The sequence below is a fragment of the Mrakia frigida genome (assembly GCF_051309035.1).
Source record: "Mrakia frigida strain ATCC 22029 unplaced genomic scaffold BDY24scaffold_14, whole genome shotgun sequence".
In the NCBI taxonomy this organism is placed as follows: Eukaryota; Fungi; Basidiomycota; class Tremellomycetes; order Cystofilobasidiales; family Mrakiaceae; genus Mrakia; species Mrakia frigida.
Genome location: NW_027481267.1, coordinates 100,151 through 126,284, shown reverse-complemented (window position 1 = coordinate 126,284; position 26,134 = coordinate 100,151). Strand labels below are relative to the sequence as shown.

The window sequence follows — 26,134 nt, the reverse complement described above, 5'->3', positions numbered from 1 at the left end:
AGCAAGACAGAGACCCATGAAGATAAACGAAGACAAGTACAGAAACCCCGAGAGAAGGAGAAGAAATAAGCCGTATTTCGTGAAGTAGATAGCTGGATAATAGATTAGACAGATCGCTGCTCGTCCTCGACATCGTCGAGCTTCGACTTTCCTCCGGCTGCGTGATGTTGATGCCTGGCCTCCTCGTCCGCGTCGTCGTCGGCCTGAGATTGCTTTGAGAGATCCCCGACGAGGAATCGGTTCAGGAGAACCATAGCTCCACCAAAGAGGATGACTGTAGGAGGAAAAAGGAAGGGACGTCAGTTTGAAGTTCGAACCGCGTCGAGAACGAGAGCGAGGACGAGAAGAAGGATATCTGGAGGGAGACACTTACATCCAGTGGTACATCCGAAACCAAGGCGGTATTGACTGTAGTGATGAAAGGAAGCGACGACCACCGAGAGGAGAGTCAGTGATGGAGAAAGCGGACGCGAGAACAGAGCAAAAGAAGTTTCGGCACTCACGGAGCACTCTTGGAAGGCCAGATGTAGGATCCGTAGACACTGGCACTGTGATCATAAAAGGAGATTGAGGAGCGTCAGTGGGCGACTTGGAGGCACAGAAGAGAAAGGGGGCGACGCGGAACGAACAGGTTTCCAAGACCGCTGGAAAGGGAGGAAGAAAGGTAGCGTTAGATTGAGCTTCTACGTCGAGATGGGTAGAGAGAAGACTCACTTGATTATCGCGATCGCCACAGCTCTCTTCTCACGCTGTTTGAAGTTGGAGAGAGCGTAACTTAGGACGGGGAAGAAAGGATTGGGAGAACGTCAGTCAAACGTCGACGCGTCGCGATTTCCTTTTCCACCTTGTCGTGAAAGGATACTCACCTGAGGAAAAGGGGGGTAGCCGACCAGATACCAGCGCCTCCAAAAGTAATGAAGACGTATTGGACCGTGTGGGAACTGGAGGTTTGAGAGACGATGATGAAAGAGATTCCCGAGACGATGGCGCATCCAGCGATGTGGAAGGGTTTTTCCTTGAAGTGATCGGACGAGAAACCAACGAGGATACAGATAACAAGGCAGCTGCAGTAGATTGGGGCCGTCATATAGTTGCTGTCGTGAAGACGAAGAGAAGAGAGGTCAGAACAAAGGCGAGAAATCGATCTCCTCCTTGTGAACGCGGACTCACACATTGACTCCTTTGTACCCGAGGGAGCCCATAAGAGTAGGGAAGAAGTAGCTGATGGTTCCGGCGGAGGTGATTCCCATCTGTGGCAGATGGAAGAAATGGAAGAAGGAAAAGAGGGGCGTTAGTCGAGAAAGGGAGAGGGAAGACGAAAGAGCGGACGAACGTAGGCGAGCGTCAAAAGCCACGTGTGGTAGTCAGAGACGGCAGCTTTGAAAGCCTCCCAGTGCGTGAGTTGCTTGTCGTTCGAGGTGGAAGTAACGAGCCTCATAATGGCAAGAGCTCGCTCGTCGGGGGTGAGGAACTTGGTCGAGTGAGGGAAGTCGGGAAGAATGAAGACGGCGGCGACGGAAATGCAAACGGTTGCGAGACCTTCGATGATGAACTGAAAGAAGAAGAGGGGCGATGAGGACGTCAGTGAAAGGAAGTGTAACGGGAGTTTCAGACGAAAGACGACGCGTCGAACTCACCAACCACTTCCAACCTCGGGTTCCTCCAACTCCGTCCATGTTTCCTGTGATAGCTCCGGCAAGGATACCTCCGAAGGCACCGGACATCAAAGATGCGGTGCTATAAAGAGACAAGACGACTGGGTTTAGCGAAAAGCGAAAGCGAAAGCGGGAGGAAGAGGATCGACGCGACTCACTAGAAGACTGAGAACAGAGATCGAAGAAGAGAAAGAGAGAGTCAGAAAGATCATAACGCAGAAAGGGCGGAAGAAATGCTCACCGGCAAGCCTCTTGGCGACTGAAGGACGACGAAGGAAGATGGAGATCAGCTCGAGCTCGTCGAAGCAAATGAGCGAAGAAACAACGCAATGAACTCACGCTCGAAGGGCTTGTACCAGCATGAAAGGAGGAACATCTATATAGTTGATTGAAGAGAATATCAGCATCTCGAGACTCAAGAAAGGGGAGAGCCGTTTGCGAGCTGGCTCGACCAGCTCCCGTTGCTTCTCGACACCTTCGATCCTCGATCCCTTCGACCTTCGTCTTCTCTCACCCCAGATACTTGGAAGCCAGACGTACCACTCCGGGGAAGAATCCCGCTTCAATGAAACCAAGGCAGAACCTGAGAGCGATGAGCCCTCCCTTCGAGTTGACTCCTTTGACAGCGATGGTGAGAGCTCCCCAGGCGAACATGCTGGGCGGAACAGAAGATGTCAAATGAGGAGAGATTAGTCACAGCCAAAGGAGAACATGAGAAAGCTAATCGAGAGGATGAAAGCGGGAGGAGAGACTCACAGAGCGGGAAGGAAGAGCGAAGGTCGAGATCGGGTCAGGACCATGTTGGAAGGGATTTCGTTGAGGAGGTAACCGACGAAGAAGATGGAGAGAGCTGAAAAGGTCATGAGGATAGTGAGAGGAGAGATGGGGAGAGTCAGCACGACCGAGGTGGAACGAGACGGAGTGTTCGTCGTTGTTGACCTCTCTAACTCACCAGTAGCGTAGTCGGTGGCGGAGAGAGAAAGATCGGCTGACATTCCCGCGACTTTGGCGTTCCCGATGTTGGTTCGATCTGAGGAGGGGAGGGAGGGCGGAGGAGGAGGGGGAGGGAGAGGAGGGGGAGGGAGGGCGCGTCGGTGTCAGAAAGGACGCTCTTCGACGCTTGGTCTGCACCTCGAGAAAAAAAAGGATCGAAGGCTCACCGATGTAGTTGAACTTAGCGATGAACGAGTAAAGAACACATCGATGAGTAAAAGTACTTCGGACCCTGCCTGAAGATTGAGGAGAGGCGGCGGTTACTCACGATGTACTGTTCGAGAAATGAAAATCAAAACAAGGGAGAGATGGATCAGTACAAACGAAAAGGGAAAGCCGAATCTGTACTCTCGACTCACCATGACCCAGAGCATGGGCTGAAGTAAACAATAGCGAGAGGGAAAGGTCAGAAGGACGAAGGAGAGGGTAGGTTTTTAAGCTCCACGAAAGCGGGTCGTCGGAGGGAGGGGGCTCGACGACTTACGAGAATTCTGCAAAGGAGAGAAGAGAAGGAGAAAGTCAGGTAAGATCAAGATGAGTGAAGCAGGGAGGATAAGAACGTACCGGAAGTCCATCTAGAATGATTCATGCACGAACGAGACGAGGGAAGAAAGGGAAGGAAGCGATCAGTCTCGGGGAGAAAAGAGAGGGACGCGGAGCGAGGATCAAGTTTCTCGAAGAGACTCACCTTCCTGACGAGCTTCCTCTCCTCAGGAGAGTCAGGAGTGTAACCATGGCTGAAAGCGACGTCTTCGAGGTGACCTTGGAGAAGAAGAAGAAGGGTTATCGGAAAAGAGGGAAGGATGTTAGGGCGCTTGAAGAGGGGAAGGGAGAAACAAAGGGAGGAGGGATTCGACGAACCGATCTCTTGTTTTTGAACCTCTGTAGGGGACATGCTGAAGGAGGTTTGGTTGTTAATTTGTTGAGCTTTGAGGACGCGAAGGGAGGAAGTGAGGAGAGAAGAGTGGGGCCAGGCGGTGGTGGATGGGGGGAAGAAAGAAGGAGGGGGGGAGACAAGAATAGGCCTTTGTACCAAGAGAAAGATTGGGCCTGGTCTTTGTCGGGCCGCGTTCCCATCTCCTTCGTACCTTTTTTTGGTCCGTCGGAGGAAAGTTGCCCCTTTGTTGGTCCCTCTATCGGAAGATCGGTTGTGAAACAGACAGCGGAAGGGGAAGACACGCAGATCTGCCCGAGAGAACCGCGTTCGCGAAGTTCAGCCCTCGCCTTTTTGACTCGCTTCCACCCGGAGAGCTCATGTAACTCAGTGCTAGGACTCACTCGAGGAATGTACACCCGTCTTGAGCCGATCTGGAGAAGAGCAAAGAAGGATCAGTCAAGGCGGTCTCGAAAAGAGCGGAAATCGAAGCAGTTCGGTCTTTCTCGCCTTCGAACTCGAGGAACTCGGACGACTCGAGCTGAAAACGAGGCTGGTGCTGCTGCAAGATACGAAGCATCGAGATAAAGACAGATTAATTCCGAGCTACACAGCGAGATAAAGATAGATAAGTTTCGAGCTACACAGCAGCTCGAGGAGTCCAGCAAACATCCCGAGACGCGTCGAGTTGATCCGACGCTGCGATGAAGGAAGACCAGAGTCAGCTCAACGAAGTCTTCTCTTCGCCAAACGGCCGAAGACTAGGAGAAAAGGAAAGAAATTTGCTCACGAGGATTAGATCACTCGTAGAGGTCCAAGGGAAGCTTGTCCGTCGACGAGGTTGGCGACTGTTGGACGATTCGAGTCGACGCGAGGAAAGAGGATCGAGTCAGTAAGTAGAGAAGACAGAACGCTCTCCGCGTCAGCGAACAGACTCACAGTTGAATCTGTTCCTACTCGACCTTCGTTTCCTTTCTCCACATCTCGTCTCCCTCCAACACGAACCCTTCCTGCTCAAACCGAGTCTCGAAGACCTTGACGTCCTTTTCCGCAAAGCCAACCAACCGCACACCCGTCCCTTCGACCCCGTATTGTTCTACATGACCGACTAGATCCCTCACGTCCCGATCATTCCACTGAGCCTCGCCGCTGGCGTAGATCTCGAGCTCCAGAGGAAGGGAGGGTCGATCGAGCTCCGTCTCGGAGTCTTCTCCTTCGAGGTGTTGCCTCCAATCTGCCACGGGAACCTTGACGACGACGTTGGGTCCGAGTGAAGAAAAGAACCTGAGCTGAGGCTCGACTCGTCGATTGGTGGTGACTCCCAATACGAGCTCCTTGAACCCCCAGCCGTCCTCTCCTGGATCTCCTCCGTTCTCCTCCAGCGCCTCCTCGTGAAACAGCCCTCCTTCCTTCCTCATCGCTTCAACCACCTTCACCATCCCCGTATCGAACCCCTCGAGCATCCCAAAGTCTCCCGTAAACTCCTCCATGACCTCCGTGCCCCTGCACTCTGAAAACACGAGCTCCTCCACTCCCTCCAGCCCTTCAAAGTCCATCTCGACGAGCCATTCTGCGTCGTGCATCCCAGCTTCTTGGTCAAACTCCTCTGGCTCCTTGAGAGGCATCCGAGCTTCAGGAGCAACGACGATCCTCTTGACGGCGAGCCTCCTCCTTGTTTGGAGAGCTCCCGATCCGACGACGAGACCGTCGGTGGAGTTGAAGAAGCGTCGCCAGTCGGAAGGAGCGGAGATGGCGAGGGTTTCGAAGAGGAGAGGGAGGGCGAGGTCGTAGATGGAGTGCGAGATACGAAGAATCGGAGTTGTTCCTTTAAGGGAGGGAAGGGGAGAGGAAGGGAGGAGGAGGTCTGTGGATCCGAAGGCGTACTTGAGGATCCTTTCGACGACTTCGACGGGGAAGGGGACGGGAGGACGGGAGATCAAACCCTGTTCCTCCTTGACGGCTCCGACGTCTTTGGTGAGAGAGGTGACCTCAGCGATGGAGGAGGCGACGAGGGAGTTGAGCTTGGGCGAGGAGAAGCAGGCTTGCTTGAAGGACGAGTTGCCGGAGGAGTTTAGGGTCGGCGAACTTGAGCCAGTCGGAAGGAATGTCCTTGACGGTCGGAAGGAAAGGTTTGACGTCCTCTTCGACCTTGGGCTGGACGTCTCGTTTCAGCTTAGGCTTGACTTCCACTTCCATCTTTGGCCTGACGTCGAGTTCCTCCTCTTCACGCTTAAGTCTGGGCTTGACATCCCTCAACAACGAAGCGGAGTCGTCCTCGTGTTCTCGTTTCACGGACCTGAGTCCTCCCCGGGGAGTGGTCGAGCCAGAAGTGGCTTCGGAAGCTCGCATCAGGGGAAGAGAGGAGGAGGAGGGAGGGAGGGAGGAGAGGAGGGAGTTGGAAGGAGGGACTGTTTGGGGATGCTGCTGGTCGAGGTTGGCTGAGGAAGAGGACGTTTTGATTACGAGGAGTTGGATAGGTTTGGAGAGGAGTTCAAAGGTGAATGCAGGTTTTCCGAGTGAAGCCCGAGGAAGAGATCGTGAACGGTTGAGGTCAACTCGAAAAGGGCGAGCTCATCTCCTCCTCCTTCTTTTTTTCGAGTTCACCTCGAAGCCACCATTTTGCGCTCCTTACTATATCATCACGCATGTCCTTCTTCTTTTGACTCGTTAGACTCATCTCGCATCTTCTCTGCCTTGCGACTTTGTCAGTCGCTTCCTCCTCTTTGATCTTCCAACCAAATCAAGTCTCCCTCTCCGCCTCTCCCTCTTCGCTTTCCTCCTCTCCTCGAGCGGGACTCTGAACTAAGAGCAAAGCAAAGCTCAACATAAAAACAGGCAACGAACGAAGGTGAAAACGGGAACATACTGAGACTGATCGCACTCCCTCCTTCCTCTCTCTCTCTCTCTCCCTCCTCTCCCTCGAAAGACAGAAACCGAAACGAATACCGAAATAAGTGTACGATCTAAGCTACGACTGCAAGAAAGCAAGCATCTTCTCCTCTCCCTTAAGTTTCATCAGAGCTCGCTGCAAGAGAAGGAAAAGGGCAAGGAAGAGAAGGACGCGTCAGTTCGAGTCCTCTCCGAACGCGTCGAGAGAAGGAAAAAACAAGAACTCACGATCGACCTCAACTGCTTCATCTCCTCCACCGATATAGGTTCCTCTGCCGGTGTAGCTCCACTAGCCGTCGTAGTTGTCGCGCTGGAATCGCTCGATTGACTGGCGGCGGTTGGGACGTGATTCGGGTAGGTTGCGTGTCCGTTGATCAACTTGGAAGGAGTAGAGACCGACGACTGGGCCTGAAGGTTGCGGATCTCGTTTCCGACGGTCCTCTTGCTTGGAGAGGCTTCTCGCTTTCGCCCTGGGAAGTTGGCGTTCTCGTAGGCGGCCGACGAGGTCGAAGCGTCGACGAGTCCATCCTCCTGAACGACGGCTGCCGAGGACGAGGAGGGAAGATCGTGGATGCCAAGGGCTGGTGATGGTTCGACTGAGGAAGACGCTGAGAGGATAGGAGGAAGGGAGGAGGGGAGGACAGGTGCTGGAACGACGGTTGAAGGGCCTGACGAGGGGAAGGAAGGAGAGACGGGAGATCCGTTGACGGATGGAGGTTTGTTGAGACGAAGGGTGATCTTTGGAATTCCTCCTGGGCTTCGACCGGAGTGATTCGACGACGCGTCCGAGGGTCGTCGGGCGATGGGAGTCTCGGGGGGTGGAATAGCTCCTTGGCCGGCGAGGGCAGCGGCGAGCGCGTCCAGACCGGTTGCCGATCCTGCTTCTTCTCCTCCGACGGGAGCTTCGACGACGGTGGTTGGAGCGATGGGGTTGGAGGAGGATGGTTCGGACATGACGGCGTCGTCGGTAGTTGGCGGAGGAGCAGGGTTGGGGTTGGTGAAGGGGTTGGCGGACCGTTGTTGAACGGGAGAGGTTTGAGGGATGGATTCGAGCTGAAAAGGCGAAAAATCGAGGACCCAGAGTCAGCTCGAAGTGAGATGCAAGACTGAAGGAATGAAGAGAAAGAGTCTCACCTCGGCAAGAGCAACCTTGACGAGATCTGGAAGAGGAAGGATGGCGGGATCGGGAGTAGGAGGGTTCGAGTCCCTCCTGAGTTTGGAGGCCTGAAGTTGAGCGGATGTGAGATGTCGGAGAGGAGATCGAGTGAGAGTGAGGGTCATGAGATCCGTCTGATCAAAACGAGAGAACAGTCAGCGATCAGCCTCGTCGCGTCCTTGGAGGAGAAAAAACTGACGAAAACTTACGGGTTGTTCGAACCTCGCCGAGAAATCTGACCGTTGAGACGACGACCCTCCGAGAGCGGACGGGCGAGCTGTTGATCTCGAGAGGATGGTGGCAGCCGCCATGTTGATGGGAGGAACTCCGGACGATCCTCCAAGGAAGTCGGCGGGTCTCAGCTCGGGAGACGAGTCGAGGGAAGTGAGATCGGAGGCGACGGATCCAGATCGCTCGTGCCTGGCTGAAGCAAGTTGGTTCTTGAAAGCCATTCGAGACTTGTTCCTCAGTCGTGCTGCTCGGGCTTGGATACCGAGGGCTTTGCTCCACTGCGAGAAAGGGAAAAGAGGAGGAGAATAAACGACGCGTCAGTTTTTGGTCCCCTTCGTGTTCGTCGTTGTTCGAATAGAGAAGAAAGCTGGTACTCACGAACTCCAACCGAATCGACTCCTCGGGAACTCGGTACTTCTTGGTGTTGATGGTGATATCCCGAGTCTTGACTCGCTCCGGAACGAGAGGACCGCTGGGGATGATCTCGATGTTTCCGTTGTTCCTCTGACGACGACGAGTGATCTCGACGATCTTGGCTCCAGCTTTGGGTTCTCGGACCTTGGGCTGTAGTGATCGAGGAAGCGAAGAAGAAAGAGCGAGCAGACGAAAGGGAAAGAGAAAGACGCGTCAGGTCAGTTCGATCTCCTCCGCGTCCTTCCTCTTCGCTCGCTCCCCTCCCTGCTTTCTCTTCCTCCTCGCAGCCCAAAGACCTCGAAAAAAGACTCACCATCACATGCTCCACATGATTCGGACACATCCACTTCCTCGTCGACAGCGGCATGTTCGAGAGCGGCGGATCCAAGCAGTCGATGTGCCAGTGAAGCGAGCAGTAATCGCAGCTGATGATCTTCCTCCAGAGCGAGAGGGCCACGGCGGGTTGACCTTGAGTGGTGATGGTTCGAGCTTCGCAGGATCCGTCGACGGGAGCGGAGGAGCCTCCACAGCGGTAGCAGAGGACGGCAGCTCCTTTGGCGTCCTTGAGGCGGAGAGGATCACGGTCTTCGGCGAAGCCCCGTCGACTACAGGAGAGAAGAGGGAGGAGAAGGGAAGAGAAGGGGATGAGTCAGTATGGAGAAGGGAATGGAAAGACGGTAGCCGACGCGTCGATCGTGACGTGAGAAAAGGGAAGGAGAGGAAGGACGAGACGAACTCAAGCTTGAGAGTTCGAATCTTGTCCGAATCGACGTAGTTTCCATTCGCAGACGTCGTCACTTTATCATCGAAGGAGAGAACGAAGGTGAAAAAAGAAACTCGTCAGCCTCGTCGTTCGTTTTCCGTCTCGCACGAAGACCGAGGCCAGCTCAATTCTGGTTTCGAACTCACCTCCTTTGAAGAAGTTCCTGATCTCCTCGGGAAGCTGGTACTGAGTGGCATTCGACCTCTGAAGCTGGGTGACGAGAGGTCCGAAGATGTTAGGTGGAGCTCGAGGGAGAGCTCGTTTGCCCTGAACGAACCAAAACCAAACGAAGTCAGCTCTCTCCTTCTCTTTCTCGTTCTCGGTTTCTCTCGCTCGTGAGGACGTCGAGAATGTTCCTGGAACTTACTCGTCTCAAAGCACACTCGACGCAGAACCACTGATCCTCCGGGACGTTATCCATGTCGATGGGAGGGTCGAGGCACGAGAAATGGAAGGATCTCGGACATCCATCGCAGCAGAGGAAGCGACCGTTTCCTCGACAGGCTTCGCAGTAGTCGTTGTTGAGCTTTGGAGATTAAAAAACCGAGGATGGGAGACAGGGTGGTCAGCAAACCTGCTTATCGACATTTTCGAGGGAAAAGGAAGGCAAGGGCCGAAACGAAGAGATTTGAATCTCCTCTCCCTCCTTCCGACCTCAAACGATAAACAAGCGAAAATGTGACTCACCACCTCCCCAGCATACTCGTCATCCGAAGCCTTCCCCTTCCCTTTACTATCCAACGCCGACGGACCTCTCCTCGTCGGCCCATTCACCGTCTTGGGCAACGGTCTCAACTGACTCTTCTTCCCTCCAGCTCCTCCTCCCGTCAACTGCTGATCCACAATCGGAGCACCTGGACCCCCACCACCTGCTATCCTCAACTTGATCACATCCGACGCAAGCGTAGAAGGAGGAGCGACGTCCTGAGCCGAAGAAGGGGATCCAGATCCATTCGATCCCGAGGTCGAGGCCACTCCTTGAGCTGGGGAAGAGACTCGTTGAGGTTGGTTGGGCGAGTGGTACTGCTGAGGGTTGGAAAAGAGGGTGAGAGAGGAGTGGTTTCGAGATGAGGGAGTGAGTCCTCCGGTGAAGTGACCGTTGGGAGTGAGAGGGTTGTGAGGGTTGGCGCGTTCGGCTGGGGCTCGACGAGCTCGAGGGACGACGGGAGGAGGGACGTTGAAGCGTTGCCTGATTTTGGGTTTGGTGGTGGCGAGGAGGAGAAGAAGTAGGAGATGATGATGATGGTGGTGATGGTGGTGAGAGGGAGGTGGTGAGGGTGGAACGACGGGAGGGTGAGAGAAGCGAGGAGAGGAAAGAAGACCGAAGGAAGGCGCGCGAAAAAGGGATGATGTGGTGGACAAAGAGGGTGAAAAATGGGTGGATGGTGTAGAGGGGAGTGTGGAGGAGAAGTGAGAGAAAGAGAGAAAAGAAGAAAAGAAGCGGTTAGTTAGTTGTGTTGGATTGAAAAGAAGAGACGTGAAGGAGAAGGGAGGAGAGAGAAGCTGAGGTCGTGTCAGAAAAAGGGCTCGTCCGACTTACATCGTCTTTGATCCTACAGGTCTCCCTCTGGATTTCTTATCGAAACCTTTGGAACCATCCGATCCAGCAGAGGAAGGAGGAGCAGGAGGAGCGTTCGAAGGAGGGAGGTTCCAACCTGAAGGCCCAGCGAGTTGAGGAACAGGAAGAGGAGGAGTATCCACCAGCGCGACTGCCGCTTCTCCTCCCTCAACCTCCTCGAACGCTCTCTTGAGAGGATTCATCGGCGCTTCGTACACCAATCCGTCCATCGGCTGCTGAGCCTGTTGGGGGTTGTCGAACTGAGGGAGAGGGAGCGAAGGAGGATTGTTGACGACGACGGCGGGTGGGGAAAGTATCGACGAGGGAAGGGAGCCTGCAGGTGACGAGGTCGGACCTGTCTCTGGGAAATTGTTGGAGTCGGGATCCATCGTAAAAATTAGTGGAGATTCCTATCCAGACTCTGAAGGATATAAGAGAGCAAAAATGGTGTCAATAGGTGTTCTGGGAGGGGAGGAAAGGGGGGGTGAAACTGACGCGAAGGAGGAAAGGGTGTTGAGGTCGAAGTTGGGAGGGAAGAGACGAAAAGCCCTTTGCTTTCTTGAAAGCTTCCTTTGAAAGGTGCGTTACCCGACCCTCCATAAAAAGTCCGTTGTGCTCAGCCACGGATCCATATGGAAGAGGAATGAACGATTTTTCCTCTCGCGACCAGAAGACGAGGGCAACCAAGGGAGGGAATCGAGAGGTGATGGCAGATTCTCAGCTGAGCGGTCAAAGCAACGACGCTCACTCATCGCCTGATGGAGAAAACACGTCGAAAAGAGGTCGAAAAGTGTAGTTTCATGGATCTTGCTCGTGATGCTCCAAGAAAGAACACCTCAAAAAAATCTGTGATTCGAGAACCGACGAGCCGATTCTTCCCCCTTCCTCCCCTCTCTCCTCTCGCTTTGCTAGTCCAGTTCGCTCCTCTATCACAGCGTCCAGGCTCATGTTGAAAGGCTCAGTCTGCGAAACATTACGTGTAGGTATGAAGAGCACTGTTAGAAGTAGACGTTTAAAGAGCGACCTCGCTGGAATTGTTCGGCCAAAGTCACGTCACGTCGAGCCAGCCCTCTCGACCATTCGATCTAGATCGACTTGACATCCCACTCAATCCTCTCCTCGACTTTATCACCCAAACCGTCTTCAAGGCACACTCCAAAAGATCGTAGGAGCGAACACGTCCGCCTCCTTGTCCTCCTCTCCGTTACCTCGCCTCGTCATTCCAATCCGCGTTTCCCTCTCCTCCTCCCCTCTCCTATCGAGTTCTAAAGCATTGATACAAAAAAGGGGCTACTGCGAACCTGGAACCCGAGCTACACCAAAAAGAAGAACGGTTCAAAGTCAGCTCTCTTCCTCACAAACGAAGAACGAGCTCGAGCTCGAACTCACCTCCCGATCCGTTCCCCTTCCTCCTTCTTTTAGTTTGGATTCTGATTTAAGCGAACTGGGGAACGATGAGATCTCCAAAGGTTCGGGTGAAGATGATAGCGGCGGCGAAGACGGTTGTGGAGACGGCGATGCTGGAGGGAGAAGGAGAAGGAGAAGGAGGAAGGAGGTCAGTGTTTGAGCTTCGGACAAAGAGTAGAGCTCTGAGAGCGTTAAGAGTAAAGCCAGCAAGACCAGAAACAGTTCCCTCTGCATCTTTGTATCGTCCAGAGAGTCTTAGGAAGGGTGCTAAAGATCGGGAGGAGCGAGAGAAGGGAAAGAAAGAAGGAGACGTCGAGCTCTCCTCCTCCTTCCCTTCCTCCTCCCACTTCCACTCCCTCTCCACCATCCACCAAGCTCCGGACAACGCTCCAAATCCAACTCTACATCTTCAGCCTCTACTCACAGGATGTTTCCCTCCCTCTTGTCGGGAGCTGTGATCTGCGAGCGCCAGAAGGAAGTCAAGAACGATCCAGCCGGGGCGGACTCTCCTCCTCCGATGTAACTGCAAGGAACGAAAGAGATCAGGTCAACTCCGAGTATACATATCCGAAAGAGGAGTCCACTCACGCTGGCTTCTTCTGTTGAGGTCGTCCGGACATTATCAAGTTGAGCAAAGAGAGAGAGAGAGAGAGAGAGAGGGAGAGAGAGTGAGCGTTAGAGGAGAGCTCAAACGAAATCGAGGAGTCGCCCCCTTCTCTTGTCCTCCAACTCTCATCTCACGCGCCAAACCTTCGATCTCTATAGCACCTCTACCTCTTCTTCCTCTCGACCCTCAACTGGCTCCTCTGGATCTCGTAGTTGCTTGGAGAATCTTCACAGAAGAGAAGGGATCGTCGACGTGGTCGCACAGCGCTGATTAGGAGACGTGAGTTCAAGCCCGACTCGTTGTCGGTTTCCGTCTTTCCTTTTCCCTCTTTTGAGTTCACTAGGAACGAGAGAATCAGAAGGCACATACAATCGTTTTTGAATGGAGAGTTGGGGCGGATTATAGCAGGAGAGGAGGAGCTGTGTTCAACCATCGTTCTCCCTTCCCTCCCTCCCCTCCCCCTCTCTGCTTCACTCCTCCACCCTTCCCTCCCTCCTTCTGTCAGCTCCCTTCTGACTTTCGTAACCTTCTTCTCGCTGATTACAGAGTACCACCAACGTCGTTGTATGGACGATCGGTCGCCTTCACCTTGTTCCTCTTCGTGGACGGTCCCTAGTCCGACTCAACCTCACGCTCTCCCTTCCCTCCCTCTTCCGAATCCAAACCACCACTACAACTCCTCCTCCTCACCTTCCTCCTACTCGACTCATTCGCAGAAGCCTCCTCCTCCTCCTCGCTCTTCTCAATCTCCCTCTCGAATGAATCCACCACCACCTCCGCCTCCTCCAAACCATCAGCATCGCTCCTCTTCCACCTCGTCGACGGCCACAAACTCGTCAACCTCCCACACCAACAAACTTCCAAAGTTCCTGAGAAGGGATAAGGACAAAGATAAGGATAAGAGGAGAGGATCTTCAGCAGAGGAGAGTAATCTCGAAGGAGGAGATGGGAGACATGAACGAATGACGGGTCTTCAACAGCAACAACCCTCCTCCTCTCGACACCTCTCTCCTCCCCTCGATTCAACCTCCTCCTTCTCAAACGGCGGTCCCCCTTCATCCTACAACTCCCCTCCGAAGAAATCCAAATCCAAAACCATCGGTCGCAAAGGATCCAGACTCTTCGGCGGAGGCTCCTCCTCGTCCTCGACGTCTCGTCACGACGCGCCTCCTCCTCCTCCCAAGGACGACGATCCTTCCTCCCTCCATCGCTCAGTCTCCCCAGCTTCCATCTCTACCACTTCCTCCTCGGTCGCCTACAACCCACCCTCCGATCCAACCATTATCGTCGAACCACCACCTTCCACGAACCGTCGACACCTCTCCTCCCCAGCAGCAGGCCCTCCTTCCTCCTCCCGTCGTTCGACAAGCATCAGTCTTCAGACCAGACCTCTCTCCTCCGTCTCTTCAACGACCTCGAACACCACCTCACCTCTCTACTCCCACCCGAACGGAAACGGATCGACCTCTCGGCTGGGAGACATCGTCGCTTCAGCCATCCCGACTCGGTTGGGAGGATGGCTTTCGAACCTTCTTCCCGCGGCTTCGAACGGTTCTACCACCTCTCTCGCTCACAACCATACGCCTATCCCTCCTTCGCTTCACCAACAACAGCAACAGGCGACGAGCAGTCCGCCTCGACCGGCTCAGCAAGGTCAACGGAGTTTCGTCGCAGCTGCGAAGGAAAAGGGTGCGATCATGAGGTATCTGCTGGATTCGGACGCTGGGAAACCGGAGAAGTGCGAGGAGGGGATTTGGGTGATGGGGATATTGCATGAGGGGTGGAGGCCACCGGCGGCGGGGAGTCCGACGGCCGAGAGAGGAGGAGAGGGCGGAGACATGTTCTCGGTGAGTCTTTCGGCTTCGTTTTGAGCTTTCTTCTTGTGCAGCGAAGGAAGCTGAGCTGATATGGAGGTGGGTTTTTGTTGATCAGAACCCGATCTCACCACCGAGGAAACAGATCCTTCAACAACAGCAGGGGAGGAGCTCGAACTCGCCAGCGTCGCCGGGAAAGTTCACCAATCTGTTCTCGTCGTCGACGCTTTCGCTTTCCATGGGAGGAGGAGGGAACAACCAGCATCTGCAGGAAGGATCGTCGTCGTCGTCGTCACCGAAGAGGGAAACCAACAGCAACAGCAGGAAGAAGGAGGAAGTGAGGTGGCCTGAGGAATGTGAGCTCGACCGTTCTCTTACTTCTCTCTCCCCTTTCCTTCCTTAGCGCTTCTGAAACTCAACTCCCGACTAATCGACGCGCTTCCGCTTGATCATCAGTCTTCAACGACTTCCACACCTCCATCTGGTGCACCTACCGATCCCAATACGCCCCTATTACTCATCTTCCTCCTCACCTCCTCGTCCCTTCTCCCTCCTCCTACGACGCCGATGGACTCCCCTTGCCCTCCCTCGTTGGAGACTCGATAGAGTCGATGAAGAGACCTCCGATTGCGAGGCCGTTGTCGGGTTGGGCTTGGGTGAAGGGAGGAGGAGGGGATGAGAAGGGTTTGACGACGGACAGCGGGTGGGGTTGCATGTTGAGGACGGGGCAGAGTTTGCTGGCGAACTCGTTGGTTAGGCTGCATTTGGGGAGAGGTGAGGCTACGATCCCTCGGTCTCGAGGTTCTTGGAGGGAAGAAAGGAAGGGAGATGGGAGAGGGAGAGGGAGCGAGAAAGAGAGCAGAGCTGACATCTTCTTTTTCTCGACGCGTCTTCGTCTCTTCGTTCGTTCTATCCTTCGCCACAGACTGGCGACGACCTTCCACCCCACCCTCCGAATCCACCTCTTCGACACCCAAGGAAATCGAAGACTACGCTACCTACGTTCGCATCATCTCGTGGTTCATGGACGACCCTCTTCCTCACGCTCCGTTCTCGGTTCATCGAATGGCTCTCGTGGGGAAACAACTAGGGAAGGAGGTCGGCGAGTGGTTTGGTCCTAGTACTGCTGCTGGAGCGATCAGGTTCGTTCTGCTTCTCATCTTGTCTTCCTCGTCTCGAACCTGCATCGTTGCTGATCTGGCTTTCGCACTCGTCTTCGTTCGAAATCTCTAGGACGCTCACGAACGGATACCCTCACGCTGCTCTATCCGTCGCTCTCGCTGCCGATGCGGTCATCTTCCGCTCGGACGTTTACGCTGCTTCTCAGCCTCCTTCGGACGCGTCGGAAGGGAGGAAGTCGAAACCGAGTACGAAGAGGTGGGGAGGGAGAGCGGTTTTGGTGCTTGTGGGTGTGAGGTTGGGTTTGGACGGGGTGAATCCGATCTACTACGAGAGTGTCAAAGTGAGTGTTTAATCTCTCCTGCTCCTCTTTCGAAATCGGCTGAGCTGACCTTTCTCGTCTTTTGGCGTCGTTCGAACCAACAGAACCTCTTCACTTTCCCTCAATCCGTCGGAATCGCAGGAGGTCGACCTTCCTCGTCGTACTACTTCCTCGGATACCAAGCCGAATCCCTCTTCTACCTCGATCCTCATCATACTCGACCGGCCATCGTTCTCAAGGTTCCACCGACGAGGGAGGAGCTCGAAGCTCGAGCAGCAGCAGCGAACTCGATGGAGTTCGAGGAGGAAGGGATCTCGTTCGCTTCGGAATCGGAGGTCGATACCGTTCTGGGGGATTCTCGTCGAGTATCCGTTCTCGCAACAACCGCCACGGCTTCTCAATCTCCCTCTTCCTCCCAGCAACAGCAACCTCGCTCGAGCAGCCTCACTCGAACCCTCTCGCCAGAGGACGTTCCTCTCCCTGCGACACCTCCTCTCCATCCCAACACCAACGCTGCCGCTTTCCTCACTCCTACCACTCCCACTTCCCCACTTCCACCACCACCACCTTCGCCGAGCTCGAAACCTCCACCTCCTCCGCCTCCTTCCCCACCGCTGGATCCTCTCCTCGAATGGTACGCGACCGCCTACCCTCAGCAGTCCCTCCAGACGTTCCACTGCGAGAAGGTTCGGAAGATGGCTTTCTCGCAACTCGATCCGAGTATGCTGTTGGGGTTCCTGTGTAGGAACGAGGAGGAGTGGGACGATTTTTGTGCGAGGGTCGCCGATGTACGTTCAACTTTTCCCCTGCCTTCTTCTTTCTTTCCTCGAAGACCAAAGCTGACCTTCTTCCCCTTCGCTCGTTGCAGATGCCCAACGCCATCTTCTCCATCGCCGATGAACCTTCCTCCTGGGACGACGACGACGACGCAGGTCTCGAATCCTTTTCTGAAACCGATCCGGATGGGATGTCGTCCCACTCAGCAACGACGGACGACCACGACGCTACGTTGGAGACCGAGTACCTCTACGACGACGACGACGACGAGCAGGACGAGCACGAGGAGGAGGAGACAGAAGACCTCTACGCTTCTCGGTCACGATCTCGGTCGCACGTCTCCTCACCTCCCCCTCCTCCTCCAACCCATCCCCTCCCTCGCCCTCACCACCCTCCTCCCCGTCAATCAACAGGCTCCGATTCCCTCGTCGTAGTCGACGACGAAGACCTAGGCGTCGAACTCATCCTCAACAAAAACTCCCTCGAAAGCGAAGGAACAGGATCCTCGTCCGAACGATCAAGACTCACTCCTTCCACTCCCACCACTCATCGACCCACTCCCACTCGAGCCCTCGGATCAGAATTTGAACTCCTCGAGAAGGACGACTGGCTCGAAGCCGGAGACGTCGACGACGAGCTCGACGATGATCTCGAGGTCGAACATCTCGTTGAAACAGGAAGGAGCAGGAACCAGCCCATCTTGAGCTCCGCGTCCATGTCGATGAGGAACAAGAAAAGCAGCTTACCATTCCCTTCGCCTTCGAAGGAGGAGGAGGAGGAAGAAGGGTTCGGGTTCGGGGAGGAAGAGAGGGAGAGGGAGAGGACGAGCAGGGCTAGGACGGTGGGCGGGAGTGGGGTCGGAGGAAGGAGGAGGATGGGTGGAGGGAGAGCGACCAGTGGGGTTACGTTAAAGGGGTTGGAGGAGGATGGGGATGATTTCTGAGGAGGCAATGGAACGTGGTTCGGTTTTTCTCCTTTTCTGTTGTTCGACGCGTCTCGTTTCGTTTTACGTTTTGCTCTTTTCTTTTGTTTCTCGCGTTTGTTGGACATGGTTTCCTCTCTTTCTCGCTCTTCATCTCTCTCTTCTTTGTACGTCAACGTTCCCGATACCACAGTTCGAAGATTTGATTCACCGCTTGCCGCTCTCTGTCTGCTCGCTCGTTGCTTGAGAAGGTGGTGCGTCTCGTCGCATCGTGGCTCTTCCTCTCCTCCCTTTTTCCTCTACCATATCTCCCTCCTCCAACTCTTCCCACCCCATCTACCTAGTCCGTCATCAAACAGTCTTCTTATTTTCATTAGGTCCAGGCGCGATCCCGTTCCCTCCAACGACAGGTCTGCTCCTCCAAACTCGTGTTGGGTTCGAAGATCTCCCGGGGTGGTCTGACCTCCTGGAGGATGGTTGGGCCCTGCAGCGATAGAAGCGACGGCGGCGGTTCCGGATGCGATCGAACGGTATTCACCATTCTGGGGAAAAGAAGAGAGGAGGAGAGAAAGGGAAGGGAAGACGTGAGCGACGCGTCGAGCTGGGTGAGAGAAGAACGAAAAGAACGGCTGATTGTGAGTTCTGGGGTGTAGGATACGACGACGTGGATGAAGATTGTGCGAGTGCCATCTACGATTATTGTAATCAGAGGAGGTACGAGGTGGGTAGCGTCGCGTCGCTCTCGAACGGTCAGCTCGGAGGAACAGGCGCGCTGATTTTCCTTTGTGCTTGTCTTTCTTCTCAGTTTGAGTGTCAGCTTCATTATATTTGCAGTCTTCCTATCGAGAAGAATTGGGGACCCAAGAGTAGTGGTAGGGGTGGGCTGGGATGCGACGCGTTCGACAGTTTTGAGACTTTGTTCGTAGAGTTAGACAGTCCTGCTGGGCGGTTTTGATATCTACTTCGATGGTAGACTCAACCTAGGTTTTTCTTCTTATCGACCTGGGAGCGGAATGGATCTTCTACCTACTCCGAGAACGAGGAAGTGCTCGTTTTTCTCTCCTCGGGAAACTGAACGGCGAGCGAGAAAAGCATAGACTAGGTCCTGAAACAAAACGAGAAAACAGCAAACTACAGAAAATTACACAATCACCACCTCAAAAACAGTCTACCCAAACTAAATAAGCTTCTAGACTAAACACCCACCAATGAACGAACGACGAGCGAAAACGAGCTCAACCCGATCTCGAGTCGTGCTCCATCCGCTTAGCTGCCTCCCTCTCTGCCTCCTTCTTCTGGATATCTGACTCGACGGCTAGGGCGATCTCGTCCACTGCGAAGAAAAGAAGGAGGGAGAAGAAATCAGTCACTCAGTTTCGAAGGAAAGGAACAGCAAAAAGGGGAGGTCGAAACGAACTTGGAACCGAGATCAAATTCCCGTCCTCTCCCATCTTCTCCAGCACCATCGTTCCCTCCTCCGTCTCGCAAGCCTCCACATCTTTCCCCACTCCAGGTCCAAGAGGTTCGTCTGCGTTCGCAGCTTGAAGCAGACTGGGATCCGGAGGCGAGATGGCGCTCATGTTGGTGAAGATCGAAGCTGCTCCTCCTCCGAACTGGAATGGCGACGAAGGCGAAGTCGAGAGGGACAAGTTGGTAGCGTGCATCGAAAGGTTCTGGGTCGATGGACTTGACGAAAGATGACTCGTGATGGGTGAGGTGGAAGGGGAGGTGGAAGAGAAGTCGAGTTTCGAACTTGATCCGAACGCTCCCCACGAAGCGGAAGTTTTGCCTGTTGGAGTCGAAGGGTCGTCGTCCCCTTCGTCGTCTTCGTTCCAGGAGGGGATGGCTATCCTTGCTGATGACGAGGAGAACGCGGTGGAGGAAGAAGGATTTTGAGAGGAGGAGGAAGCGGGGACGTCGTCGTCCGAATCGACGTCCTTGAACTCTTGAGAGAAGGAGGCGTCGTTCCATTCGAGGGCTGCGAGAGCTTCGGAGTTGTTGTTGGAAGGGGAAGAGGAAGAAGGGAAAGTGGCGAAATCGTCTCCGAAGGGATCGTCCGAGGAGGAGGAGACCGTTGTTGGGCCGGTGGATTGGAACGTTCCCCACGCGTCGTCCTGAGGAAGAGAGAGCAACGAACGAGGTCAGCAGGAGAGATTAAGGTCGAGGCTGCAAGAGATAGACGTCTAGACTCACATCGTCTACCCATGAGCTCGAGTTCTGACCCATCTTGTCGTCGAAGAGAGTCTGAGAGGGCTGCAAATGGGAGAACGAAGACGCGTCAGTCGATCGCCTCTCTAAGAGCTTCGAGGTCGAGACTCACCGTTGGCTGGCTGTCCGAGAAGGCGTTCGTCCTCGAATTGACCCTCTGGAACGTCGACGAAGACTGAGTGGGCTGAGAATTCGACGTATCGAAGGAGTGAGAGTCTGCGATCCAATCCGCGTCGTCGTCGTCGTCGTCGTCCGACGAAGACTCGAAGTGTCGATCCGAAGCTCCAGAGGACATCTGCTGAGCGAGGTAGCGGGAGAACTGAAAAGAGCGACCTTGGTTAGCGCTCCAAATGGACGGGAAAGACGCGTCAGAACGAAGGCTCAAAACTCACCTGTTCCGTCGTCGCACCCAGATCTCCATCCTCTCCAGAACTCGCAGGTCCAAACCCAAACCCAGCCGACAACGAAGCCAACCTCGAAGTCCCATTCATCCCACCTCCAGCTCCCTCGTCGTTCTCCTCGTCGTCCTCGTCGCTATCGCTGTCCGTCGCCTGCTCTCCCGATCCATGCTCGTCTCCCATCGACATCGACGAGTTCCGAGGCTTTCCTCCTCCCATGACGGTGTTGTCTCGCTCCTTGGAAGCTTGATAGGGTCCAGAGACGAAGGCGTCCCACTCGGATTGGTTGAAAGTCGAGCTGACGATGGCGAGGAGGTCGGGAGGACATCGAGCGAGGAATTTGATGGTATCTTCGGCGATGAGGATGAGGTGACCCATGAAACCGAGTCGAAACCTGGAAGGGAGCGAAAGAAAGCGGTCAGTGATGAGCCGAAGGGTCGAGAGGACGGGGAGAGGCGAAGACAACTCACTTCATCGAGTCGTTCAATCGCTGTCCGTGGAGGATCTTCTCGACGAGGTGAGCGTCTCGGAAGAGAACGATGATTAGATCTCGGTTGAGCCCTTGATCGAGTCGACCGGTGAGGACTTGTTGGAAGATGTCGTAGACGACGTTGTGGAGGAAGTTGTTGAGAGGGAAGGCGAAGAAGAGATCCTGATGCGCGTCGAAGAAACGAAAGGTCGAATCAGTCACTGAACTCAAGGAAGACGGCGAAAAGCACTGAAGACTCACGAAGAGAGTGACCAGCAGACCGTGATCGATGAACTTTTGCTTGAGGAGATCACCTGGAGGCAGATCTCCTTGCTGTCCAGGGCCAGGAGCTGCTCGTTCCGACGTGACTGACGGAGGAGCCGTCGTAGCCTGAACGGCGTATCGACTGACCGAAGCGATGTCCGAGGGAGTGGCAGAGATGGTAGTGGTCTCGTCCGATGTGGAAAGGGGGAGTTTGAGGGTGGGAGGTTCGGGTGCTGGAGTGGGCGAGGAGGGGGGAGGGGAAACCGAGGAAGTCGCGTCCGAGCTCACGACGATTGCTGGTGGGTCCTCGACCGAAACATCCTCCATCTCTCCGTCGTCAGAGTCCTCTTCGCTACTACTGGAAGCATCCGTCGAGCTCGAGCTGACTGGAAGACCCTTGGAGTTCTGGAGAACGACCTCCTCTTCTGGCTTGTCGTCCGATTCCGCTTCGGCTCCGCTGAGGGCTGAGGAGAGCTCGTCGAGACCTGAGAGTCCACCGAGGAGTCGACCGTCGTCGTCGTAGGTAGGTCCGGTTCCGTTGGGTCGGTTGAGGATGGCCATGTTGGAGCAGTGGAGGAGTTCGGCGTAGAGCTCGACGATCCGGAAGCGTTCGAGGGTGAGGGGAGGAGAGGCGTCGAAGGTGGTGTCGAGGTCGAGCTGAGGGAAAAACGAGGGACAAGAGAGGTCAGTTCGCTGCTTTAGAAAAAGATGAGGAAGGATAAACTGCTGACCTTCGTTCTCGGTGACTTTATCAGGTCCTGGAAGCTCCCCAACCTCGCACTCAGCACCGTCAAGAGACTTCCCAAGTGAACGATCCCCATCTTCGTGTTGATCACCTCCATTGCGTCCTCCATACCCTTCCTATCGTCGATATCCTTCTGATCCGCATCTACGACCTCTCCCTCCCGAGCTCTCGAAGCAGCAGCAGCAGCGACGAGCGACGACTTGGCCATGAGTCCGTTTCGAAGGGTGTGGAAGAGGTGAGGTTCCGAGTAGTCCGAGTTGTTCTTCCTGATGAGTTCGATGAAGACGGCGATGGAGGAGACGAGGGAGGAGGTAGCGGCGAGGGAAGCGAAGGCTGGATCGACGGGTTTGGGAGGTGTAGAGGAAGAAGGGATGGAGGTTCCTAACGAAGGGCCGACGGGCTGCTCTCCTGTCGCGAGAAGACCTTCCTCGTCCAACATGTAGCCGACGAGTCGTTCGACGGTATCCTCAGCGACGAGCTCTCGAGCGAACTTGTTGTTTCGCATCCCTCCGAGTCCTCCTGTTCCGTTCTCTGAGCCTCCTCCTCCTCCTTCGTTCGGGTTGAAGGGACCTGGCGCAGGAGCCGACATGGTGATGATTCCCTTGAGAAGGTCGGTGGCGGTATCGTGATGAGAAGGATAGTAGTCGGGAGAGAGGAGGGTGGTGAGACGAGGAATGATGGATTCGGAGGAGAGCCACTGAGGGAAGAAGGCCGGAAACGAGGGTCAGCTCGAGGAGGCAGGGCTGAGAAAGAAGGAGCTCAGAACGCACGTCGATAACTCCTTGACCAGCTGGCATCTCCTCGCACTGGATGATCCTGAAAAGAAGGTCGACGACTGCTGGAGAGTCGATCTTGAGGAGAAGCCGTTCGACGATGAAAGGTTGAGCCCGGATGAAGGCGAGCATCTGGAGAGAAGGGAGGGAAGGGAAGAGGGTGTCAGCTCGCTCTTTCCCTTGAGCTCAAGGACTAAGCAAACTCACCTCAGCAGTCTTCTTTCCCAAGAAAACAGCGTTGACCCTTCCCCAGAGACCGTAGGCGAGCTCCTTGCCGTCCTCAGCAGCTGCTGCCATCTCGTCCAGGATGATCTTGTGGAACTCGTCGTGCTCCTTCTGCTGAGCCTGCTCCTCGGGCGTAGCGACTGGTACGGGTGCTGCTGGCTCGTCCTCGAACTCGTCTGAGTCTTCGGCGGAGTCTTCCACGGCCCAATCGTCCGGTTTGCAGACAGGAGGGACACGATCCGTTGAGGGAGCTGGAGGAGAAGAAGCCGGAGGAGGAGGAGGGGCTGAGGAGGAGGTGGTGGTCGAAGGGGAAGTGAGGTCGATATCCATGTCTTCCGGTCCGTTTTCGATGGTTGGAGGAGGAAGGGCGAGAGGAGCGGTCTTCTGAGAGGGTACTGGACCGAGGACGAGTTCCCAGAAGGGTTTCATGAGGTCGTAGGGTGGGTTGAGGGCGGTCTCGACGATGGCCCAGACCTCGGAACAGAGGACCTCGGTAGCGATGGCTGGGAAGCTAATGGGGAAGAGTAAAAGTTACAAAGTACGGTCAGTCCGAGTAAGTAGACTACAGGCTACAGATCCGAGCTACGAAGCCAAGCTGGTTTGAAGAAGAAGGAAGCAAGAAGGGACCAAGCGAAAGGAAGGAAGGAGAGCTCACCGAGTCCTTCTCTTCTTCTCCTCCTCTGTCTCGTTCCCTCTCTCCTCTATAGACTTGAGTCCAACAACAACCCAACCCATCAGAGCTCTAACGGCCTCCGGTCTTGACAAGATCTCTACGAGTTTGGCGTTTTGAGTTTTGCATTCTGTGAGGAACTCGTCGTCGTCCAAGAGTTCCTCGATGGAAGGAGGAGGATCTCGACTCAACAGAGCTTCAAAGTCGCCTCCAGCACTGTGTACGAAACGCCAGAACATTCGGCTACGGGGGAGAGGGAGGAGAAGTGGATGAGAAAAGGGGCGGGAGGGAGGGAGGAGAGCAAGCTCGGTTGGATGGTCGTCGTTTTAGGGAGAAGGAGAGAGGACAGCGCGAGAGCAAGCAAAGGGTGGGTCGTCCGACCTGCTTCCGTCGCCTTCCTGCTATGAAAAAAACGGTCGTAGAACTCGATTATCCGAGTCTTACTCAATTCTCTGTAAGAGCAACCGGGAAAGTCTGCAGTTTCACTCGTCTAAAAACGGTAACTAAGGGCGGTCCCGGATGGGGCGAATTTGGATTGAGCTCGAAGTCCTTCCCCTCCCTCCCCTCCAACCCTCTCCCTCCTGCCTCCTCCCCTTTTTCTCTTTCTCTCTCAAAATGTCCGAGGAAACCGAAACCCTCAACCGTTAGTACCCATCTTCCAAATCCTACCAAAATCTGCCTTTGAGCGACCAGAGGACGAGCCAGAAAGAGCGAACTCCGAGCTGACCTTTGACTTTCCCTTCGTCCCTCCTCCTCCTTCAGAGACCTACCGTCTGATCCACTCGTTCCTCTCTTCCCGTCAACACACCAAGTCGGCTGCTGCTCTTCGAAAGGAGTGCAAGTCCATCCTTGACCTCGACGCTCCCGCTCCCGTTGGAAAGGGAATCAAGGGTCTCGTCGAGCTCGTGGGTCAATCCAGGAAGTCGTGAGTTTCCACCTCTCTCTCTCTCTCTCTCTCTCTCTCTTTCTTTCTTTTGAAGAGCTTCAGCTCACCATCTTCCCTCTTCTGGCAAACCTCAGTGCCGTCGCAGAGTCCTCTTCCTCCGAGTCTGAGTCTGAGTCTGACTCGGACTCCTCCTCCGAGAGCAGCAGCGGATCCTCTTCCTCCTCCAGCTCCTCCGCTTCCTCCAAGGCCGCTGTCGTCGCCGTCGTCGTCGCTCCTGCTACTAGCTCAGGAACCGGAACCCTCGAGGAGTCTTCCTCTGAGGAAGAGTCCAGCAGTTCCGAGGAGGAGGACAGCTCGGACGAGGAGGCCAGCAGTGAGGAGGAGGTCATGGTCGTCCCTGGAAAGCTTGTTATGCCCGTCAAGGAGGCTGAGAGCAGCAGCGAGGAGGAGACTAGTGATGAAGGTGAGTCTTGGAGTATATAGGTGACCTCCAGAAGAAGGGTGAGCTGATCATTCTTTCGACGATTTCTTCGAAACGCGTCGAGCAGAGGACAGCAGCGACGAGGACGAGGCGCCTGCTCCCAAGGCCGTTGTTGCTGCCGCTAAGAAGGCTGAGTCTTCTTCTGGTTAGTCTTATTATCCTTCCCATCACACTGATTTTGCACTGAAGCTGACCAGTTCCATTCTCTCTCTAATCTCGCTCCAGACGAAGGTACGTCGCTCGTTTCTCGAGCTCGGACGCGTCTCTCCCTCAACGGAGCTCAGGCTGACTTCTCCTTGCCTTCCTCACTTTTTCAGACTCTTCTTCCGAGTCTGACTCCTCTTCCGAGTCCGATTCCTCCTCCGAGGATGAGTCCTCGTCCGACGAGTCTGGTGAGTTCACCCTCTCTCCTTCGTTCGTTCTCCTTGCGAGCTCTCCCTGACTCGTCCCTCCTCCTTCTCCTCCCCTTTTCAGCCGAGGCCACCCCCTCCAAACCTCCTACTCCCGCCTCCAAAGTCACCCTCCCCAAATCCTCCCTCTCCGCCGTCGTCTCAGCCGTCGCTTCCACCTCCACCGCTCCCGTCGTTGTCGTCTCCACTTCCACCACCACCACCTCCTCCAAGAAGCGTAAAGCCGACTCCCCAGCTCCCGCCGCGGAGGAGGTCACCGAGACCGTCGAGGTCGCCGTCGTCCACCCTGGAGGAGCCATCCAAGCCTTGTCGCTCGAGGAGATCCACAAGAAGAGGAAGATGGCGAGCGAGGGAGGAGCCGAGGTTGGATCGCCTCAGTTTGGGAGGAACGGGAAGGAGATTGGGAAGAGGTTCGAGAGGATTAAGGCTGGGGATGTGAGCTTCCATGATGAGAGGTTGAAGAGTAACGCGTTTGATACTAAGGTGAGTGCTTTCTTCGACGCGATCTCCAGAGGGCTGAAGTGAAGGGAGGGAGGATAAGACGAACGAGAAGAGTGCTGACCCTTTCATTTCGTTCTGGTTATTTTGTAGGGTGGAACTATCAACGATTACGGAGAGCGAGCCTCGAGGGATTTGATCGTCACCAGGGGTGCTGGGTTCAGGAAGGAGAAGAACAAGAAGAAGAGAGGGTCGTACAGGGGTGGAGAGATCTCGGTGAGTCGTCGTCCCTCCCCTTTCCTTCGTCTTTCCGTCCCGTTTATTCCTCTGCTCCTCGTCCTCGAGCGGAACCTGACCACCAATCCTCTCTCCTTCATCCTGCTCGTCGCAGATGGCCTCCCACTCGATCAAGTTCGACAACTAACTCGCGTCGCCTCAGCGTCTCGAGCTTCTGCTGCCCGTTTCTTTCGTGGGCTTGGGCTTTCGGTTCTGAAGGGATTATATAGAGTTTGCTGCGATCATGATTCGCCTCATGCTGATCAAGAAGGAGGAGAGAAAACGACGACCTTCGCGTCGTCCGTTTCTCGCTCCTCTCGAGGAGGAAGGTCGAATCGTGAGAGAAAACCAGCGAGTCAACGTTCCAACACGTCAAAGGAACACCCGAAG

General features: G+C 55.0%; 10 protein-coding genes across 10 annotated transcripts; 3 read left to right on the top strand and 7 right to left on the bottom strand.

Annotated features, from left to right (window-relative positions):
• Positions 1-2: 2 nt before the first annotated feature.
• On the bottom strand, positions 3-3,630 carry BDY24DRAFT_387943 (major facilitator superfamily domain-containing protein). The gene is made up of 20 exons (XM_076640284.1): positions 3,510-3,630; positions 3,334-3,410; positions 3,008-3,025; positions 2,917-2,922; positions 2,816-2,828; positions 2,608-2,685; positions 2,412-2,505; positions 2,196-2,310; positions 1,995-2,031; positions 1,897-1,914; positions 1,814-1,820; positions 1,638-1,737; positions 1,334-1,552; positions 1,171-1,250; positions 867-1,094; positions 715-774; positions 630-644; positions 504-548; positions 374-408; positions 3-274 (listed from the first exon to the last, which is right to left on the bottom strand). Exons 1-20 carry the CDS (start codon positions 3,541-3,543, stop codon positions 105-107), a joined length of 1,449 nt encoding a protein of 482 aa, XP_076496894.1. The 5' UTR covers positions 3,544-3,630; the 3' UTR covers positions 3-104.
• Positions 3,631-4,128: 498 nt separating this feature from the next.
• On the bottom strand, positions 4,129-5,871 carry BDY24DRAFT_414864 (uncharacterized protein; the record flags this gene model as incomplete). Its single annotated transcript, XM_076643374.1, has 4 exons — positions 4,129-4,221; positions 4,313-4,370; positions 4,528-5,567; positions 5,671-5,871. 4 exons carry the CDS (start codon positions 5,869-5,871, stop codon positions 4,129-4,131), a joined length of 1,392 nt encoding a protein of 463 aa, XP_076496893.1.
• A 470-nt stretch (positions 5,872-6,341) lies between these two features.
• BDY24DRAFT_49876 (uncharacterized protein) lies at positions 6,342-8,163 on the bottom strand. The gene is made up of 4 exons (XM_076644953.1): positions 7,777-8,163; positions 7,546-7,701; positions 6,640-7,464; positions 6,342-6,547 (listed from the first exon to the last, which is right to left on the bottom strand). Exons 1-4 carry the CDS (start codon positions 8,017-8,019, stop codon positions 6,491-6,493), a joined length of 1,281 nt encoding a protein of 426 aa, XP_076496892.1. The 5' UTR covers positions 8,020-8,163; the 3' UTR covers positions 6,342-6,490.
• Positions 8,164-8,527: 364 nt separating this feature from the next.
• On the bottom strand, positions 8,528-9,498 carry RCO1 (Rco1p; the record flags this gene model as incomplete). Its single annotated transcript, XM_076637390.1, has 3 exons — positions 8,528-9,009; positions 9,122-9,242; positions 9,343-9,498. Coding segments are annotated over 3 exons (759 nt in total), but the record flags the coding sequence as incomplete, so codon positions are not given.
• Positions 9,499-11,968: 2,470 nt separating this feature from the next.
• BDY24DRAFT_414862 (uncharacterized protein) lies at positions 11,969-12,560 on the bottom strand (the record flags this gene model as incomplete). The annotated part of the gene is made up of 3 exons (XM_076643373.1): positions 11,969-12,053; positions 12,365-12,463; positions 12,529-12,560. 3 exons carry the CDS (start codon positions 12,558-12,560, stop codon positions 11,969-11,971), a joined length of 216 nt encoding a protein of 71 aa, XP_076496890.1.
• Positions 12,561-13,113: 553 nt separating this feature from the next.
• Positions 13,114-17,522, top strand: ATG4 (cysteine protease ATG4; the record flags this gene model as incomplete). Its single annotated transcript, XM_076643372.1, has 7 exons — positions 13,114-14,394; positions 14,480-14,717; positions 14,818-15,135; positions 15,287-15,503; positions 15,595-15,823; positions 15,907-16,590; positions 16,671-17,522. 7 exons carry the CDS (start codon positions 13,114-13,116, stop codon positions 17,520-17,522), a joined length of 3,819 nt encoding a protein of 1,272 aa, XP_076496889.1.
• A 1,074-nt stretch (positions 17,523-18,596) lies between these two features.
• BDY24DRAFT_49781 (uncharacterized protein) lies at positions 18,597-19,772 on the bottom strand. Its single transcript, XM_076644952.1, has 3 exons — positions 19,695-19,772; positions 18,919-19,615; positions 18,597-18,834 (listed from the first exon to the last, which is right to left on the bottom strand). Exons 1-3 carry the CDS (start codon positions 19,725-19,727, stop codon positions 18,737-18,739), a joined length of 828 nt encoding a protein of 275 aa, XP_076496888.1. The 5' UTR covers positions 19,728-19,772; the 3' UTR covers positions 18,597-18,736.
• Positions 19,733-23,633, bottom strand: BDY24DRAFT_387906 (SAPS family protein). Its single transcript, XM_076640283.1, has 8 exons — positions 23,239-23,633; positions 22,566-23,094; positions 22,356-22,490; positions 21,572-22,282; positions 20,838-21,497; positions 20,578-20,759; positions 20,102-20,501; positions 19,733-20,028 (listed from the first exon to the last, which is right to left on the bottom strand). The coding sequence occupies exons 1-8, from the start codon at positions 23,490-23,492 to the stop codon at positions 19,780-19,782; spliced, it is 3,120 nt and encodes a 1,039-aa protein (XP_076496887.1). The 5' UTR covers positions 23,493-23,633; the 3' UTR covers positions 19,733-19,779.
• A 183-nt stretch (positions 23,634-23,816) lies between these two features.
• BDY24DRAFT_49608 (uncharacterized protein) lies at positions 23,817-24,930 on the top strand. Its single transcript, XM_076644950.1, has 4 exons — positions 23,817-23,896; positions 24,016-24,178; positions 24,274-24,602; positions 24,688-24,930. Exons 1-4 carry the CDS (start codon positions 23,869-23,871, stop codon positions 24,768-24,770), a joined length of 603 nt encoding a protein of 200 aa, XP_076496886.1. The 5' UTR covers positions 23,817-23,868; the 3' UTR covers positions 24,771-24,930.
• A 439-nt stretch (positions 24,931-25,369) lies between these two features.
• On the top strand, positions 25,370-25,747 carry BDY24DRAFT_340063 (nucleolar and coiled-body phosphoprotein 1 family protein; the record flags this gene model as incomplete). The annotated part of the gene is made up of 2 exons (XM_076637391.1): positions 25,370-25,513; positions 25,622-25,747. Coding segments are annotated over 2 exons (270 nt in total), but the record flags the coding sequence as incomplete, so codon positions are not given.
• Between the last annotated feature and the right edge of the window lie 387 nt (positions 25,748-26,134).